The sequence below is a fragment of the Dermacentor albipictus genome, chromosome 6 (assembly GCF_038994185.2).
Source record: "Dermacentor albipictus isolate Rhodes 1998 colony chromosome 6, USDA_Dalb.pri_finalv2, whole genome shotgun sequence".
NCBI classification, from domain to species: domain Eukaryota; kingdom Metazoa; phylum Arthropoda; class Arachnida; order Ixodida; family Ixodidae; genus Dermacentor; species Dermacentor albipictus.
The window spans coordinates 142,153,363-142,173,346 of NC_091826.1; the positions used below are offsets into that span (position 1 = coordinate 142,153,363).

Consider the following 19,984-nt stretch of genomic DNA (forward strand, 5'->3'; position numbering starts at 1 on the left):
TGATATTACAGCCACTTGTGAATTCTGGCGCTAATGTAAGCTTTAAGGGGTTTTAGTGCTCATTTTAGTGATAACTTTTGACGTTAATTCTATAGTGTATATTGTTGACTGACAAGAGAAGCTGGGTCTGGTAAGTTTTACATCTTGACACTAAGAACCTATGGCATGACGAGTTTACGCAAATGAACAGTACAGGTGCCATCACATATACGTTCATTGTCCTTACCTTGTTGTACTTTGAGTCCTGAACATCACTGTCAGATCTTTTCCATCTCGTCAAAATGTTAAACGTCTATGATAATTGATGTCTAAACATTGTAGTACATATGCCTTTGTGCTACCATCAGTGAGAAACAGGGGTCAAGGTCCCTGAACAAGAACAAACTTTAATTTGGCTTGTTTGCCATTGGGGGCACACTCAACATCTGCTGAATAACCTTCTCTGAAGCCCACTGCACAGACTGCTTTGATAGCCTTATCGTGGAGTAACACTCAGTGATGCGCACAGCTGTGGCTGAAATGGCTGTGGCACTTTGGCATGCTGCAGACATGGTGGTTGATGTATCAAATAAAGTGTGTCCGATTAGTGCACAGTTTGCTACACCATGCAGACCAGTCATGGTGTGCTGTCCCATAGCCCTCAATTCTTTGGTACAAAAGCATGCCGCTGCACAACAGTTCTCAATTGTGGCATGGTGTAGGCGATGTGCCACTGCGTTGCAGGGAACCGCTGCACCTGCTCGTGAGCTGGTGCTGCTGATGTTCGCAGCACCACGCAAACGATGCTCACAGGGGTGATGTTTGCAGGTCCAATGGGTGTGCATACACACCGTAACTTCTTTGACAAAGTTTCAACATGCAGCCAGGAAAGTATCCAGCACATTGATATTTGTTGCGGGCACTGTTACTTTAAAACCTCGTTAATATGTAGTTGGCGGGTAACGTGGATCAAGTATGCACTAATCGATGTACTAACTAGCCGACAATCACAGATGAGCGGCTATAGACATTCCGGCTAAAAAAAACATGTTAATTCTCACTCAAACACACATGCAGACAAGCTTTATTTGCGGGCAGGCAGCAAAAAACTTGTTACTTTCATTTGCCACCACAGCGACTTTGCAGTGGTGACGGCATCCTAAAACACGGCAAGTCCGCCAGCCAGTTTCTCCATCAGTCCCCACTTCTCTGCAAATGCCCTGATGATGGTCAACACCCTAGCCATGTCAGATATGGAAGGGCCATCATCCATGTCGTAATCCGTGACGACGACGGGGAAGTGCTAGAAGCTATGGAAGCAGGAAACACGTCATGGCTACCGTGTTTTGACGTCGCTATCGGTGGCAATGCATTACGGGAGAGGTCCGCGTGCCACAATTTGGTTATCTGTGATCTGCAAGCACAACATTTTGACAATGTCACACTTGTACATGCCGAAAAAAGAAGTAATTACTGCGCATTAACCACTTGGCATGCATCAAGTGACTACGGTTTAAGCAGTCATTCGTCAGTGTCATGCTTGTACCCTCTTAAAAATGAAGTAAATACTACACATTAACGGTTTGGCGTGCATTAAGCAACTATGTCTAAGTGCTCAGCCAATATCAGGTTGAGTGGCGACAGGGCAGGGGTTCATTACGGCTACAATTAAATAGGAATTGCTTATTAAGTAGGTACATGCATATTGCGTGTTTCTTGGCGACGATGCACGCGGGCGCCCTGACGAAGACGACGAACGCTTTCTGGCTCTCGAGCTGTCGGCTGAACTGGCCAGCACCGCATTATCCTTTGTAAATAGCCTCCAGTTCTTAATCCTTCGTTTGTGTAACATTTTGGTGGAGGGTACCGCCCCCGTCCTTGCCACGGAGCTCCGCAGCGGCTTCACCATCCTGCTTTCCGCCATGGCTCCCGACAATCCCGACATATTCTCCGGCCAAGATAATGTCGATGTTGAGGACTCGCACAACCTGTATGAGCGTGTTAGCAATAACAACCGCTGGGACCCTACCATTATGCTAGCCAATGTCTTATTCTACTTGGGTGGGACTCCTCGTGTCTGGTTCCAGACACACGAGGACGAGATATCTAGCTGGGATGCTTCAAGGAGAAGCTCAGCGACCTGTTTGCAAATCCAACCGTTCGGCAGCTGGCTGTTAGAAAAAAGCTCGCTACCCGAGTTCATTCTTCTACTGAATCGTATGTCTCATAGATACAAGAAGTGTTCGCTCTTTACCGGACAGTCAATGACAAAATGTTTCAGGTTGAGAAAGTTGGCCATATACTCAAAGGGATCGCGGATGACGCGTTCAACTTTTCGGCCTTCAACAATGTGTTCACCGACGTCATTGTCAAGGTATGCCGCCGCGTCTTTCCACAGTTCTCCCAGCTCCCTAACACAGCTGCGAGGTCGCCTTGCGTCGACCTTACCGCTTCACCACCCTTAAGCGAGCACGTACTTGTTCGCCGTGTTCATTGTTCACCGTGAAATTGAGGCTACAAGTCCTGTGCCATTCCATCCACACCCACTTGACCCCACCATTGACCAACCAGTCCTAGCGATCTCTCTCATTCAGGCATTTGTGTGGCAAGAATTTCCCAACCTCGGTCTTCCTGCTGCCTACTCCGTCTCCCAACCTGACGCCCGACTGGTGCCGACAGCTATGCGTCACAGGGATATGTATTCCCCTCCTAGGTACTGCAACCCTACCCAGTGGAGTACTCCGGACCACAAGCTCTTGTGCTTCCATTGCCTCCGCATTGGCCACGTCACTTGCCACTGCCGCACCTCCTGGACGTCGCCGTATTCGAGCTCTTTTTCCCCGTCTCCTCACCCATATGCCGATCCACGCCGTTACTCACCTCACCGTATGCCTCCTACCTCAGGCATCACCTCAGCGCCGTCGGTCCCCGTCAGACAAGCCACACCGGTACTCACCGACCAATCATGGACCCTCCCAGACAGAAAACTAGACCATACAGCTCCTGGGGCTAGTGCTGCATTATCTTCGTCGTGTTGAAATCCACCATTGACGCTCCCAACGAACCAGAACTTACTTGATGTTCATGTCGACAGCGTCCCTTTGACGGCGTTAATAGATACTATGAGCCCGGGAGTCCTCAATGAGTTGTAAGCTCCAGAAGAGGGTTATAACGCCAAAAAAACACAACACACAGCAAGCGAGACGGGTCCCGTCTCGCTTGCGGTGTGTTGTGTTTTTTCGGCGCTATAACCCTCTTCTGGATACATGCGCCAACTAGCCCCCCTACAAGTATTACTCAGTTGTAAGCTCCGTAGTCGACTGAGAAAGGTTCTCATGCCTCCTACTACTCGAGCCATACGCGTGGCCAATGGTAGCACTGTTGACGTTGCAGGAATGTGCACTTCCCCTATCAGTATCACCGACCACCACGTTTCTGTTCTTTTTACAGTGCGGATCAATTGTCCCCATGACCTAATTCTTGGACTCGACTTTCTTACGGTGCATTCAGCTTTGATCGACTGTTCTGCTGGTACCCTTTGCCTCGAACTTCCTCTACTCGTGCATAATCGGGCCGAACTGCCAAACAACTTTAGTACGACCGCCTTTGTCCGCCTGCCACCTAAAGCCTTGACTTTCGTCGATTTTGTATCATCTTTTTCTGTGCCAGATGCTGATTACGTCACCACACCGGTTCCTGATGTCCTTTTGATGCGCAATATCGCTGTGCCCCACTCCGTCATAACCCTCGCCGATAACCGGACATGCCTCCCCGTTGTCAATTTTGGCCTGACAAAGGAGGTTCTACCAGAAGGCATATCGGTTGCAACGCTGCGTGCTATAGGAGGTGACCACGTCACGACGTTTTCAGTAGGCGTCTGCTCAGATTCTTCACCATGTCTACAGGATGTTATTTGCCCTCACGCAACATTTTGTCCCATTGTTGCTGCGGACCTATTGCCTGAACAAGCAGCAACTCTGTGTCACCTTTTGGTTTCTTACCACGACATCTTCGACCTCAACAATCTCCAGTTGGGCAGGACTTCAATTGTTAAGCATCACATAAATACTGGTGATGTCAGTCCTATTCACCACCGGCCATATCGAGTTTCTCCTTTAGAGCGTAAGATTCAAGATGAAGTGAAGAAGATGCTTGCAAAAGGTATTGTTGAACCTTTGTCGAGCCCTTCGGCGTTGCTCATGGTACTTGTGAAAAGGAAAGATGGAACATGGCGTTTCTGCGTACATTATCGTCGTCTAAACCACATTACCAAGAAAGATGTCTACCCCTTGCCTCGCATTGACGATGCCCTCAATTGTCTCCATGGTGCCAAATGCTTTTCATGAGTAGACCTTCGGTCTTGGTTGTTGGCAAATTTCTGTGGGTAAAAAGGACCAAGAGAAGACCACGTTCGTCACTACTGATGGTTTATATCAATTCTATAACAACCTTTTACTGTACAATGGTAGTATTTATTATTATTATTATTATTTATTTATTTTTAAAGTTCTTAGCAGATTTGCTTGACTATGTTTCAGGACGAGCAGGCAACGTCCTTTATGGCACAACTTTGTGGAAGTGTTTTAGAACTTTACAGAAAGCATAAAAAGCTCGCACTGATTCAAAAAGACAGCCATAAGCACGAGACCATGTAGTGATACAATAAAGCAAATAACACGGACTACACATCATCGCTTGATAGAAAAGTGCGAGTAGTGTGCTGCATCAGCGTCCATGGCACTGTCTATCTGCTGCACCGGCACCGCTGCCCCTTTTAAGCACCTGTTCTGTGTACCGCACGAGTATCTATCGCATCAATAACTATGTCTACATTGAGATCTTTCTCAATCACCTCTCAGCATCAGCACAGGGTGCCATTTTTTCTAAGAGTGCTTTGTTCAATCTTTCTATGTTGTCAAAACTGATTCGATACAGAATTTCACTTAGACTTTGGTTGCTCTTCATTGACCATATTTGCCCTGTCATTGTTTTTCTGTTTGTCATTTTGTGGCTGTTCGATTCACCAGCACCATTTCAAACAGTTCACATGGTGCTGAGCCATACCATTCATTTCAGTGCTTCATTGATAGTGCCTTCTAAACCTTGCTATTCATTTCAAAAGGTGCTTGGTTGGTTAACCATTTTTCAGCACCATCCTTCGGTGCAGCATGTTTCATGCATTGCTACTTTGGTGCAGAAGTGCAGGTGCTAATCAGCGATGCAGCAGACAAGACACCATCGAAACCCCACTAACATCTTATGCATCTACGCCATGCAAGTGTACATACTTTGCATGCATAAACACTAGCATGTTCTGTATTTCCCGTTAGGCTGCGAATCAGCCGTGTGTATTGATCAACTCAATGCTACTTCACATTAAATATGCCTCTGTCAATACATCTGCATTGGTAGTTTTCTTGTGCTCTTATTGCCTTGTAAATTTTAATACCGAGAAACAATTGTCTGCATTCTTGTTAACGAAGGCATGATTAGTTCATTTCAATATACTCACGTTCACTTCCACGATGCACTTTGCTTTTAGAAAATGCGGTCTGATCATCTGTAGCAAAAAAATTATATTTATTAACATATAGCATGTATTTAAACTACTTCTCTCATCGGCAGAACTAACCGTACCATTTCAAGCATTTATTCATTTTTCTACATAATTTTTTGCTTCCAGTACAAATGGGACATCCCTTTTCACTATATTTATGACCAATGAGCTCAAGTCATCGACTTGTATCTGGAGTTTAGGACCCGTCATTGCACTGTACTCTGCCTCTCAAGCTTATGCAGACCAACTCGAGCTAAACGTTTATATCACCTGCACCATCTGAAGCAGTTTATTAGGTGCTGCACTCTTCTATTAATTTTAGTGGTGCAGCGATGGTGCTCTCAGAACCCCATCATTCGTTTCAATACGAACAGGCATAGGTGCCGATTACCGGGAAGCTCCGGGGCCCGAGCCCCCTCCGGAGTTTTCAGGGGGCGCTCAGCCCCGGGTGATGCCAAAGACCACCCAATACACACACAAACACACCCTAAAGAGCCATTACCAGTGTTTTGTAACCCACATCGGTTGAGGTCTTTTTTGACTTTCCTCGACTTCTTCACTTGAAATTTTACACGGACTAATAGCTTACTGCATCATTGTTGGTGTGGACGTGCACGGCTTTTAATTCATACTTTCGCTTTATTTCTGCAAGTCCTGACAATAGGAGGACACGCGTATTAGAAGCACTAGCGGCGGCTGCCTCATACAAATTTTCTCACTTCAACCTTGTTTTAAATTTCCACTTTAAACACCATGCATATACACCATGTATTTAAATATACACACAGGACAAAGTTTATCGTATAATTGAAAGAGATGGAGGTGGCCAATTAAAATTTACTTCTAAAAGTATGGATAGCCTATGCCTAGAGAATCAATATGTTGCTGTATATTCACCACGCTTTAAATTGCTTTGCATGCTTTTTTGACCATGAAAAACAGATGGATTTCAGTGACCCATTCAGCAGAGTCTAATCAATGGCGTGTGAATTGCACATGAATGTTGTGTGTCTCAGCCTTCCTTCTTTTTCCAGTAAGCAATGCTAATGAATCAATAAAAAAGAACATTTTAATAATTTACAACATATATTAGGGAAGGAAACATTGCCAGTTGCACGCAAAGGTCATAAATATATGTAGGGTGTCCCGATTAACTATCATGCAACACTATTATTAAAAAGGGCAATGCGTTACTAAAAGAAACCTAGTGCATATTGTTTACAGTACAGTGGAGTAGCTACCAGTAACTTTTTTGTTACTGAGAGTTAGTTAAATAATTCTAATTATCTAACTTGAGACATACTATCCTAATTATCTAAGTGTCACCGAGGCATTTGAAGGCACAGCCAAGGGACGTATAACTACGGTATTTTCAGCAAAAAACTAATTGCATACTAATTTTTTTCCAGCTGATAAATAAACCCCAGGAAATACGGCGGATACCAGGTAACTGCACTCCCACCCAGATTATAAAGCAGTGCCCTCGGACAGGCTCCTTCTGACTTATCCAGAACGAAATAAAGAAAAACATTGTGATCGAGCAAGTTCCTTATCTGCCGTGTCCTGGCTGAAGTAACACGTCGTGTTTGATGTTAGTTGAAAAATAGTTGATAGCTGTTGTCTTAGCATCGATAAAATGCATGGATGTCAGGTTTTTCTCTTTTTTTTCTCTTTCTTGGGCCACAAAAGCGAATTGACAACGTCGGTGGAAAGGTTTAAATTTGCGTTTTGTTTCGTCCAAGTCTCCATGTCTTTCTCTATTGAGCAGAAGGTAAACATGATCCTTGCCTTAGGATCTTCAAGTGGCAAAAAGAGGAAGGCCGCAAATATATATATATTGCAAGCATTTATGCGGACTTCATCTTCATCTGTACAAAGTCATCATCAATTATCGGCTCGTGTTCGTTTTGCGTCGGTGCCATTTTTCCTTCTTGGAATAAAGCATCGTCTCAACCGTGGTATTTCAAGTGGTGGAGGCGCTTTAAGATCCCTTCGACCTCAATCCACTTCAAGATCTCTCCTGGAGCTACGTTCGGGACGCCGCTTACGCCAAGAGGCCGCCCTGTCGCAAGACCAGACCGCAGCATCCACCATCTCGGTTCCAGTGCCAGCCCCCCCACTCCCAGCACTGCCAACAACCGGTATCGCGACCCTGAAATCTTCTCTGGCTTGCCTGGTAAGGACGTTGTAAGCATAAATGCTTACAATATATCAGTCATGGAACGGTGGTGATAGACCAAATGCATCGACTATCATCAAAAATTTTGAATACCTGAGCCAAACCGGCAGCTTCAAGAAACAGCAGCGGAGGACTCCATCTTTGAGTCCTAACCTACGCACAAGTGTTCTAGTATTCATGGCTTCAAACCCTCATGCTAGCGTGCAAGACTTGGCCACTGAGGTACCAATTTCCAAGTCATCAGTTTGGAGGATTGTAAATGACGGCCTTTCGCTCGTACCACCTGAACCAGCACCAATGCTTGGAAGACAGGGAACTGTAGAGATGTCTAGATTTCTCAAATTGGGTCCTCACTAAAGCCTATGAGTCTCCGGACTTTTTGAGCAAGATCGTGTGCACAGACGAAGCCTGTTTTCGCTGAAGCCACTAGGTAAATTTGCAAAATGCACACTATTCGAGGGACTACATTCTACATTAATTAAAGGGAAATCGGCGCCAGTATCAGTCGTCGCTCAATGTGTGGTTTGGAATTTACGCCAGTGCAATAATCAGTACCATCTTCCATCACGCACTGACTGGACAGCACATGAACGAAATCCCAGAAGTGGTAGATGAGTTTCTCAACAAAGTCCCGCTGTCACGTCTTGCACTTCTGCGGTATCAGCAAGATAAGCCACCTACATGCAGCAGCAGCCGAGCACGAAACTGGTTAGGTGCGACTTATCATGCACAATAGATTGGAAGGCACGAGCCTGTAAATTGGCCGGCTAGGTCACCGGACCTCTCTCCATTCAATTTCTTTCTTTGGCGTTATGTGAAAGATTGTGCTTACATGATCGAGACGGACGTCCGATTACTTCAAGGTAAAGATAACGGTGGTCTGCCGTAGAATTCCGGCATTGGTCATCAAGAAAGCCACTAAAGGTGTGATAAAATAGACATTACTGCGTAGCTGCAGGAGACCTATTTGAACACGTCCTCTAGGCTGATGTTCAACGGAGCATACGAATTCATAGATAATAAAAACACACAGTTTTGTTTTTGTCTGTGTGTGTGTGTGCCGACATTCTGATTGCCAGTTCGGCTCATAGAAGTCGTATATTTAATTTCGTGAACGCGTTCGTTTTGTATTTTCTCTACAAGTTGGTCGCTTTCCAACGTGTTTATTTCGCTTTTATTTGTTGACACGAACCTGTTTTTGCAGCACGTATACACTTTCATGAAAAATAAAACGCTCACTTTATATATTGGCTTTGGTCCGAAGCAAGTTTATCGTGCGAAATATAACTTCGCCCGCACTCTTTCGATGCGGTGCAAGGAAAGGCTGGATTTTGAAACATTCTGTGCCTATTACATTGCTCTTCGCATTTCGTGCGTGGTCAGAGCTTCACTTTGGCTGCGTTATCAAGGCTTTTGTTATCATTGATCAGTCGGCCTTGAGAGAGGGATAATAAGTGTGACGTAGAGAGAAAGGAGTAGCTGCGAAGCTGCGAAGCCTGCTGTTTGGGCTCCTTCCGTACCATTATCAATGTGGTGCGCTGTCTCTTCGGGTTTGCGATAAGCAATGCAGTTGCTTTAAATCAGCTTATTTGAGGGCACTGCTTTATGATGCGGGTGAGAGTTCACTCACATGGCATTTTCATAGTTCGTGAGGTTATTTTCCAGTCGGTAAAATTGTACGCAACTAGTATGTGGCTGAAAACACTGCATTTAGATGTCATTTTGGGATGCCAAGAAATGCCTCATTGACACTTTGAAAATTAGGAGAGTACTTCTCGAGGTAGATAATTGTAATTACCTAATTAAACCTCAGTAGGGAAAGATTTACTGGCTACTACTCTACTTTACTGGAAACAATATGCACTACCCTATTGCAAAACCCAGTGCCACTGGGACCCAGTGCGCCTGATTATGGGCCCAGTGCAGCGCGCTGGATGCTGGGGCGCTGGGGCGCTGGGATCGCGCAGCGTGCTGGGAGGCACTAGCTACTCGCGCGAAAAACAGCTCTAGCGCGTTAAATATGCGATGCCTGGACGCCGCATATATTTTTTTTGAATATAGAAAGCAACAAGGAGCGTTTTAGTGCAATAAAAAAAAAGAAAAAAAAACGGAAAAATAAAACTGCTACGACCAGGATTCGACCGTCCGACCTACAGATCCGAAGCCCGACACCTTACCACTACGCCACGCCAGAAGACGGAAATACGAGCGTCATTTACCATGTCAAAGCCGAGAAGCAGTTTGTTTCGCAACGCTACGTCTTGTACAGGCATGGTTGATGCGCTATCGCCCAGCAACTAAAACTCACGCCTGTACCAGAAAGAAAAGGTTGCTGTCCGTATTCAGCAGTATGCTTGGAAGTGCCAGAACATCGATTTTCACTTGCGATCGCTATTTTAACTTCGAAAAAAGTCCTAAATGAACCGCCGACCCGGGACGGTGTATGGGCTGTTTCTGCCGATTTCGATGGCCGTTTCTTGTTCTTCACGCAAAGGATGTGCAACGTTTCCTTAGTTCAGTGATGCCTCTCAGTCAACACGCCTGTCTAGTCATATATCTTCGTCAGAGAAGCGCAGGCTAGTGCAGGGAGCCTTCGGCGATAGCGCATATACCTGTGTTTATGACGCGTCACATCAGCGGTCATCGCTTCTTGTGCTGACAGTGTACACATGAAAAAATTGTTTATTTAAGAACACCGATGCGAAAGCTTAAATATAGAGTGATTTATCCTTGTTATATTTCTTGATACCTGAGCCTAGACGCGCCGATAGCGTGAGGACGGACTCGGCTGATACGCTAGGCCTAAGCTTCGGTGGGGACCGATCTCGGCGCGGGTAGCTGGCGAAAGCTAAGAAGTGCGTACTTTAGCCTCAAACGTTTTTTCAGTACAATAGGGAAAGTGGAAGCGCACGAATCACTTCAGCTTTGTTATCGGTGCGATAATATCATTCAGCGATAAGCTTCGAACTCGGGGTCCATCGCGCGTCTGAACGACTTCTGCATTTCATGTCCACTCCACAACACTGCGACAATTCCCAGTCAAACGTTACGTGCGAACTACTTAAAAACGCGGCGTCCTCTGCGTTTACGTGGTTTCGTTCAAGAATTTAGCTATCCGCCAAGTCCAAAGAGAAAATAAAAAAAGTGAAAGTGATTTTCAGTTTCAAGTGCGCATGAATAAACATGGGCAGCTCACGCACCTTTATTCAAAGCTGGGACACGAAATAGGGTTTTATAACCCCAAGATATAGCGTTATTTAGGACAAAAGACTAGTATCAAGCGATAAAATTGTATGAATTAAGTATTAAATATTCAGCAGCGCACGTCCATGCGTATGGAACCAGCGCAGCACAAACACAACCAGCGCAGTTTCCAGTGCGAACCAGCGAACTGCAGCGAGAACCAGCGCCTGTACAGCACAAACCAGTGCGCCCCAGCGTCATGGCAGTGGAACCAGCGTCTCTTCCAGTGTGACCCAGCTCTTATCCAGCGTTCTCACTGGTGTCCCAGTGAGTCCCAGCGAGTGCCAGCGTACCCAGTGCGACCCAGCGCCAAAAAGCGCGCTGGTTTCACGCTGGAAGACGCTGGGAGACGCTGGTTTTTGCAATAGGGTAGGCTTTCCTCGAGTAACCGTACTCTTTTTTTTACATCTTAGTGCATGATAGCTGTGGAACACTCTCTCTTTTCATCTCCATACCCCTTTCCCCTGTGCAGGGTAGCAAATCGGACATGCGTCTGATTAATCTCTCTGCCTTTCCTCTCTTCGACTTCTCTCTCTCTCTTTGTATTATTCCCTCAGTAACCGGAATGAGGCCAAGCCAGGTTCACTCGAAATCAGAATCAACACCAGTCATGTGCCGCAGCACTTATGCTCGGACTAGCAGAAAAAAAAATAGAGGCTCCAGTTTTGCAGAAAGGCGAAGCACTGTTAATGATAGCCAAGTATGCGACAGTTACACGAAAGAAGAATGCAGCAGCAAGGGGACTCGGGCTGTGAAATTGAAGTAGCTCCTACTATGAGGTCTTGTAATACTTAGCGCCGTCACTTCAGTGCTCAAGTCTTCGAGGTCACACAATGTTTCTTGAAGTGCAAGAAATATATATATGTATATACATACATATATATATATTGTTACGTAGGAAGAGGCAGACGAAAGGCAATGTACAAATATATTTACAAGGAAAATACGCTGCGCTTGGCCAAGAGGCAACAGCCCGCGCTAGCTTCTAATCGTAGTCGTCGTCTTCACACTGCTGGCCTTTCGTGATCAAACATATTGTGCCGTAGCACTACCCCCGGCTGCAAAAGCGCCATCCCGGAGCGACTAAAGATCGGACTCGGAAGCAGTGTAGTAGGCCTTGAGCCTACTGACGTGTACGACATCACTAGATGCCACAGGAGAGGACGAGGTTGAGCCCACAGGAGCAATTTCGTAAGTCACAGGAGTCACCTGGCGCAGCACGCGGTAGGGCCCTGTGTATCGCGAAAGAAGCTTCTCTGAAAGTCCGATGTGACGAGAGGGCGGCCAAAGGAGCACGAGCGCACCAGGTGAAAACTGTACGTCACGATGGCGGGCGTTGTACTGACACTGCTGCGTGGTCTGTGAGGCCGTAAGTCGAGCACGGGCAAGCTGGCGTGCATGGTCGGCGAGGGCGATGGCGTCGCGCGCATACTCGCTTGTTGAGATCGAAGCAAGAGGAAGTGCCGTGTCTAGGGGCAAGGTAGGTTCGCGACCGTACAGTAGATAAAAGGGAGAAAATCCGGCGGTGTCGTGCCGGGAAGAATTGTACGCAAATGTTACGTAAGGAAGGGCAATGTCCCAGTCGTGGTGGTCCTTGGAAATGTACTTGGCCAGCATATCGGTAAGAGTACGGTTTAACCGCTCTGTCAGGCCATTGGTTTGAGGATGGTATGAAGTAGTCAGTTTGTGTTGAATGGAGCAGGAACGCACAATGTCAGCCATAACTTTCGAGAGGAAGTTTCGACCACGGTCAGTAAGCAGCTGTCGCGGGGCGCCATGAAGCAAGATAATGTCACGCAAGAGAAAGTCCGCGACGTCAGTGGCGCAGCTGGTATGGAGAGCCCGAGTGATAGCGTATCGGTTGGCGTAATCAGTCGCGACGGCTACCCATTTGTTCCCAGAGGATGACGTGGGAAAGGGACCGAGCAGGTCTAATTCAACACGAAAGAACGGTTCCACAGGGACGGTGATCGGCTGGAGATGACCGGCAGGTAGCACCTGAGGTGTCTTCCGACGCAGGCAGGGATCACAGGCAGCAACATAGCGTCGAACGGAGCGAGCGAGACCAGGCCAATAGAAGCGGCGGCGGACGCGGTCGTACGTGCGGGTTACCCCAAGATGTCCTGCAGTGGGTGCGTCATGCATCTCAAAGAGCACAGTCTGTCGTAGATGTTTTGGCACGACAAGAAGAAGATCAGGGCCATCAGGGAGGAAGCTCCTTCGGTACAGAATGCCGCCCTGGATGAAATATCGGCGAACGGATGCGTCGGTAGGTGTAGAGCGCAGACGCTCGATGAGTACTCGCAGCGATAGATCTCGGTACTGCTCATCGGCGATGTTAGCGAAGGCAGACACAGAGAAAATGCCGTCGGCGGTACTACTGTCGGTGTCGTCAGGCTGGAAGAAGAGGTTGCGCACGGTTGCACCGCACATGGGTTCCGCCTTTACATCGCTAAACCCTGGATAATTGACGTCAGCGCCGCCACAACCAGCCTTAATCGACTCCTTACATCGAGCGGAACACGTGGACACCCAAGGCTATACTGTGAGTCGCTTGCTCCACGAATTACCGGACTCTGAACATTGCAAGAGGCGCCCGCCCAGCTAAGCCTAACGACGGGTACGGTCTAGCCGAAGACCTTGACCCAGTTCGGTGCACCAATGGCCACCAGTGATGGCACCGAGATGCATCTCGAGCACGCGCAAATCCCACTTCCTGATGAACCTGCCGGCGGAGACTGGCTCACTGTTAAGTACGGTCGGAAGAAAGCATCGACTCCCACCAATCCACCCCTCCAACCCCGACACCCATCGTTTCACCGACAACCCCGACTCCCACCGCTGCCTCGAAACGACCTCAAGGTAATCATCCGTCCCCGTGAGGGACTCAACCTTGCCACCTGGACCACGCCACAGGTCGCTGAAGGCATCAAGCTGGCATGTCAGCACCCCACTACTGAGCACGTACGGACACTTACTGTAAGAATTGACCCAGTACAAAACATCGCTATTGCTAGCACACCAAACGAAAAGCTAGCTATGAGCATTCGTCACATCACTACAATTCACCTGGGCGGTCGAGAGTGTGCAGTCACGGCATACGTGGCGGCACCCGACAGCTCCGTCAAAGGGGTCATTCACGGCATTCCCCCAGGAACTCCCACAGAAGTCCTCCTTAACGGGCTCTATGCACCTGGCCGAGAAATCTTGCATGCCCGCATGCTCGGACAAACCGCTGCGGCAGTGATCACATTCACTGGCAAGGCTGTACCGTTCTACGTGCGATACTACAGCGGTGAAGTACGATGCAAACCATACCGAACAACCACGCATTTCTGCCGCATCTGCCACCAAGTCGGCCACCGGACCGATGTATGCCCAACTCCAGAAGCAAACCTATGCCCCCAGTGTGGTACACGGAACCCCACTCAGGACCACCCCTGTCACCCCCGGTGCGCCTTATGCCAGGGGCCTCATCCTACGGCTTCCAACGAGTGCCCTGACCGACTGAAGAAGGCATCTTCGGCATCCCAAAGGACCAGCCGCCGGGACTACTCACGGTCGAAGTCTCGGTCACGCACAGACCAGCAACGGAAGCGTTCCCGCTCCAGGTCTCGCTCCTGCTCGCGGAACCAACAAGGAGCGACCCGGAACCTCAGCGGACCTGCTGTATCGGGATCACAAGCGGTGAGCTGGTCAGCACGGCTTTTCCCCTCTCACACAGTCCACCAAGACAACACCCTCTCATCACGTCTACACACAGCACCCACCCCACATACTTCTTCATCCATACACAATACTCTCGCAAAAAGCGAAGTTTAAAGCCGATGGTATTTCAGTCGGCGAAGACTTTTGCAAAGCCACTCGTCAATCACGGAAAGCACTAAATGACTTTGGCAAGGCCAGCGGCCAGTCTTTTTCTTTGCGACATAACAAACTAATCATAGGTAAAAAATGTTACGTTTATTGCGCAGCTGCAGATGAAGTATGCGAGATCGGACCAGCTAGGAGCGCGATTACCCCAACAAAAAACAAACCATCGGGTCCACAATCTTCACATTTGGGTGCATCATAGCTATCTCGTGTTCCAAAGCAAGCAAACTCCTTATCACTTCTTTTTACAAATGTCCGAAGTATCGCCAACAAACGCACATCACTGTCATCACATATCGACGCATGCTCAGCTGATATAGTTGTGCTCACCGAAACATGGCTTTAAGCAAAAATTAAAGATAGTGAAATACTAGACTGTCAAAAAACATATAACTTTTACAGGTACGATCGCGATTTCCGTACGGGCGGAGGTGTACTGATTGCCGTGAGCTCTGCTATCCCTTCCTTCACTATCCCCACTGACTCACCATTAGAAATAGTTTGCACTCGTGTTGGTTTTCCCACTGGCGACCTCATCTTTTGCGCGTGTTATAGGTCCCCATCCTCCACTACCAATTTTTGCACTGACCTTCATGACGTCCTTAACAAATTAGTTGTTCGATACCCAAAATCACATTTGTTCTTACTAGGTGATTTCAATTTTCCAAACATAGTGTGGCAAAACGGTGTTCCCTCCCTTGAGCAGTCATTTCCCGAGTGCACGCATTTTTTGGACATCTGCGCTGATTTTAATCTAACCCAGCTGATTCATGAACCCACACGCACTACCAGCACTTCGTCTAATACTTTAGACCTCTTTTTTACAACAGCTCCGGATTTGGTTTCGCCTCCAACATACCATACAGGAATAAGTGACCACTCGCTTCTCCACTTAACACTTAAGAAGAAAGTTCGCTCGAAGAAAACAGTTAAAACGATATGTGATTACCATGCCGCCGATACCACATCCATTTTAAATGAGCTTGAATCATTCATTACTGACTACACAGTCAACTTTTTTGAACGTACCGTTGATGAGAACTGGTCATTGTACAAGAACAAACTGCTAACACTAATGGATCGCTATGTACCTAAAAGAAAGATTGTTTCGAGTCCTTCCTCGCCATCGTTTACTGGAATTCTGCGCCGTCTGCGCAACAAAACGAAACGTATTTTTCGTCGCGCCAAAGCCACTAATCTTCCCGAACGCTGGGCAGCATATCATTGCGTTCACGCAGAATATACTATCGCTATTACAAATGCAAAAAAGATTTTTTTCTATAACACCCTCCCATCACTTTTGCAGTCTAATCCACGTAAATTCTGAAATATTGTTGGTGGCAAAGAAAGCAAAACAATCCAACTAGCCCGTTCTGACAATGTCGCGATCCCTCCGAACCAGTGCTGTTCCGTTTTGAATGATGTATTTGCTTCTGTCTTTCACAAATGTGCTCCTGCCACTCTACCGTCGGTAACTAAAGGCTCCTATTTACCAATGAACTCCATTTATATAGATTGGGTCGGCATACAAAAGTTGATTGAAAACCTGAAAATATCTTCTTCATCAGGTGAAGACTCAATTAACTGTAAAATGCTTAAAATTACTGAACCATATTCTTCCATTATGCTTTCAATGCTCTTTTCCCAGTCTCTAGGTTCCTCAGTTCTTCCAAGCGATTGGAGGGTTGGCAAGGTTGTTCCGGTCCCTAAATCAGGTAACACTCATTCCCCCGATAACTATCGTCCTATATCACTGACAAGTATACCATGCAAAATATTGGAGCATATTATACATTCTCATCTGATTGATTTCCTTGAGTCTAACTCCTTCTTTTCGACTGAACAACACGGTTTCAGGAAAACATTTTCATGTGAAACGCAACTCATATGTTTTACTAATGAACTATTCACCCATACTGATATGGGCTTCGATGTAGACTGCGTGTTTTTGGACTTTGCAAAAGCTTTCGACACTGTTTCACATGATCTCCTCATTCTTAAACTTAGCATGCTTAACATTGACCCTAATGTACTAAACTGGATTAAAAGCTTTCTGTCTAATCGAACTCAGTACGTTTCAGCTAATGAATGTTCATCCTCTCGCACTTCCGTAACATCGGGTGTACCACAGGGATCGGTACTGGGACCCCTCCTTTTCCTCATTTACATAAACGACCTTCCTAAATGCATTTCCCATTCATCTATCAGGCTTTTCGCAGATGACTGCGTCATTTATCGCAAAATAACTAACCACACTGATACTGATAAGCTTCAAGACGATCTTAGAAACATATCCAACTGGTGCGATAAATGGCTCATGCGACTAAACGTTAATAAATGTAAAACAATGCATGTATCAAGCCGCACTAACACTGACAATACGCGTGTTTACTTACTTCACGATACTTCTCTTGAATCCGTCAACTCATACAAATACCTAGGTGTCCATATTTCACGTAACTTATCATGGCATACGCACATCAAACACGTCACTAATAACGCTAACCGAGTTCTTGGATACTTGCGTCGAAATTTCTCTGCTGCGCCTATGCCGATAAAGCTTACCCTCTACAAAACATTAGTGCGACCAAAGCTAGAATATGCATCCACCGTATGGGATCCCCATCAACTCACACTGATAAACACTCTAGAATCCATCCAGAATCGCGCAGCACGTTTCATCTTATCTAACTATTCCCGTTACGCCAGCATTACTTCCATGAAAAACAAACTTACATTACCGGAGCTTTCATTGCGCCGTAAATGTTTTAGACTGTGTCTTTTCCACATGCTGTATCACCACAACCAACTATTAAAGGATCATCTTATTACTCGCCCTTCATACATTTCATCCCGTTTCGATCACATGTTTAAAGTTGGTGTTCCATATTTTAGAACAAAGCTGTGTCATGGTTCTTTTATTCCTAAAACCAGCGCCGACTGGAACGACCTTCCTCCCTCCATCGCTGCCATTACTGACGTTGGCAATTTCAAAACTGCTGTATTTTCTGCCGTTTTGTAATACCTATTATTGTATAATTATGTACTTTTTTTTCCACTTACCACTCCTTTCTGTAATGCCTTCGGGCCAGGAAAGTATCCGAAATAAATAAAATAAATAAATACTGATGTTCAACTGCAAATTCTAGCTGAACTAAAGGCAATCAGAGAAGAAAACAAACGCCTTCATGAAGAAAACAACAAACTTCGCACGCAGATTGCAGAACTATATGCGACTCGTACTGACACTCAGCATTCCACACCAATAACCGCACCCTCAATGCCATCATCTTCGGAGCATTCTGAACCCATGATTCTCGCGGAATCAGCAAAACCGACAGAAATCGCAGAAGTCGAGGAGAAAGTTGATGTACTGCAACGGCAGCTTCTAGCAATGCAACAAAGCATCCAGCAACTGGCAAGTGTTATTGAAGAAACGCGGCTCGCAAAAGATCAGCGACGCAAGAAAGTCAGAACACTAGTACAACAGGAAGCAGAGCAGGGACACCCTGCCGATCCACCCGTCAGCCAGGACGAATAGCAAAACCAACCACAGGAACGAAAATCCACTCATAATCTGGCAATGGAATTGCCGCAGCTACAAACGCAAGCAAGGATCACTGAGACAGTACATAAGTAACTCCAAAACGACACCAAGCGTAATCGCACTACAGGAAACAGGCACACACCCAACTCAAGCTGGCTACAACACACATACCACCACGCCTGAAAGCCGCGTGGCCACACTTACAGCTAAAACGCTCACAACCACACAACACACAATAGACGGCAGTGACGTCGACCATAACCTAATTGAGATCCTGCCGCTCCAACGAGGCCGAAAGAGCCTTTTCATACTGAATATATACAGCCCACCCAAGCAGAAGCAGGCCAAGTTCGACTACTTGATCACTAAAGCGATTGGCTTAGCCAAAAATAATAGTCTGCTGATTGTAGGCGACTTCAACGCTGCTCACCAGGCATGGGGCTACACGACAGCCACATCAAAAGGCACTGCACTCCAGTGCACGATACAGCAGCACCGTCTCACCATCCTCACAGACCCCGCATACCCCACACGTCTAGGAAACAGCGTCTCCCGAGATACATGCCCTGACCTCACCCTCACTAAAGGGATACAGCAAGCAGCCTGGCACAACACGGAAGAAACTCTGGGCAGTGACCACTGCATACTTGCCACCACATTGAACGTTACGCATGCACGCCACCCGATAAAAAAGACAACACTCACAGATTGGACAGCTTTTCGCAAAGAACGAGCGGATGACTCCTCAACGGGTATTACGGATCTCGAGCAGTGGGTACGAGAGCTCCATCAAGACGTAGCCAGACATTCAAAACAGATCACACTCACCACAGACATACCGGCCGTAGACCCACACCTTCTTCACCTCTGGGAAGCACGTCGAGGCCTTGTTAGGAGATGGAAGCGCCAAAAACATAATCGTTAATTGAAACTACGTATAGCGAAACTCACGGCAACCGCGGAATTTTATGCTGGGGAGCTCACCCGTCACAACTGGCGACAACTATTTTTATTTATTTATAGATACTGCGATCTGAAATCAGATCATAGCAGGGTGGGTATACATAGATATGTACAAGCATGTAAACACATACAAATCCATCACATATGCAGGCATTTTAGGACATTAATGAAGAATACAAGAAAAAAAACATACAACAGATAACGCACACGAATTCATAACATTTGCAAGCATTTTTCAAACATTGATAAGGAATTCTGGGTAACAATATGAGAATTAAGATCATTCCAGTCTTTTATTGTCCTAGGAAAAAAAGAATATTTGAAACAGTTATTCCGTGCGTTGATGGGGGTTATCGATAAAGCATGCCTTCGTCTCGTGTTATAACCAGATGAGTAAGTAAAGAACTTGGAAGTGTTAACCTTATAATGGCCGTTTACAAGTTGGAAGAGAAACTTTAATCGACAGATACGGTTGCGCACAGTCACCGGGGGTAATCCACTGCGCCTTACGAGCTCACCAACTGACGCGCGGCCGTATGAATTAAAAACAAACCTAACTACCTTATGCTGTACACGTTCCAGTTTTTTAATATTGGTTAAAGTGAATGGGTCCCAAATAATTACGGCATATACCAACAACGGA

General features: G+C 46.5%; 1 protein-coding gene across 4 annotated transcripts in view; it reads right to left on the minus strand.

Annotated features, from left to right (window-relative positions):
- Nucleotides 1-1,077: 1,077 nt before the first annotated feature.
- LOC139061386 (EGF domain-specific O-linked N-acetylglucosamine transferase-like) overlaps nt 1,078-19,984 on the minus strand; it is a 309,778-nt gene continuing 290,871 nt past the window's right edge. The window contains exons 17-19 of one of the 4 annotated variants that reach the window (XM_070541374.1): nt 5,492-5,539; nt 4,266-4,357; nt 1,078-1,393 (exon numbers count right to left, since the gene is read on the minus strand). In XM_070541374.1, the coding sequence (XP_070397475.1) occupies nt 1,210-1,393; nt 4,266-4,357; nt 5,492-5,539 (324 nt within the window). In that variant the 3' untranslated portion in view covers nt 1,078-1,209. The remainder of the gene's footprint in view (nt 1,394-4,265; nt 4,358-5,491; nt 5,540-19,984) is intronic. The other 3 variants (XM_070541372.1, XM_070541375.1, XM_070541373.1) reach the window with 3 other exon arrangements.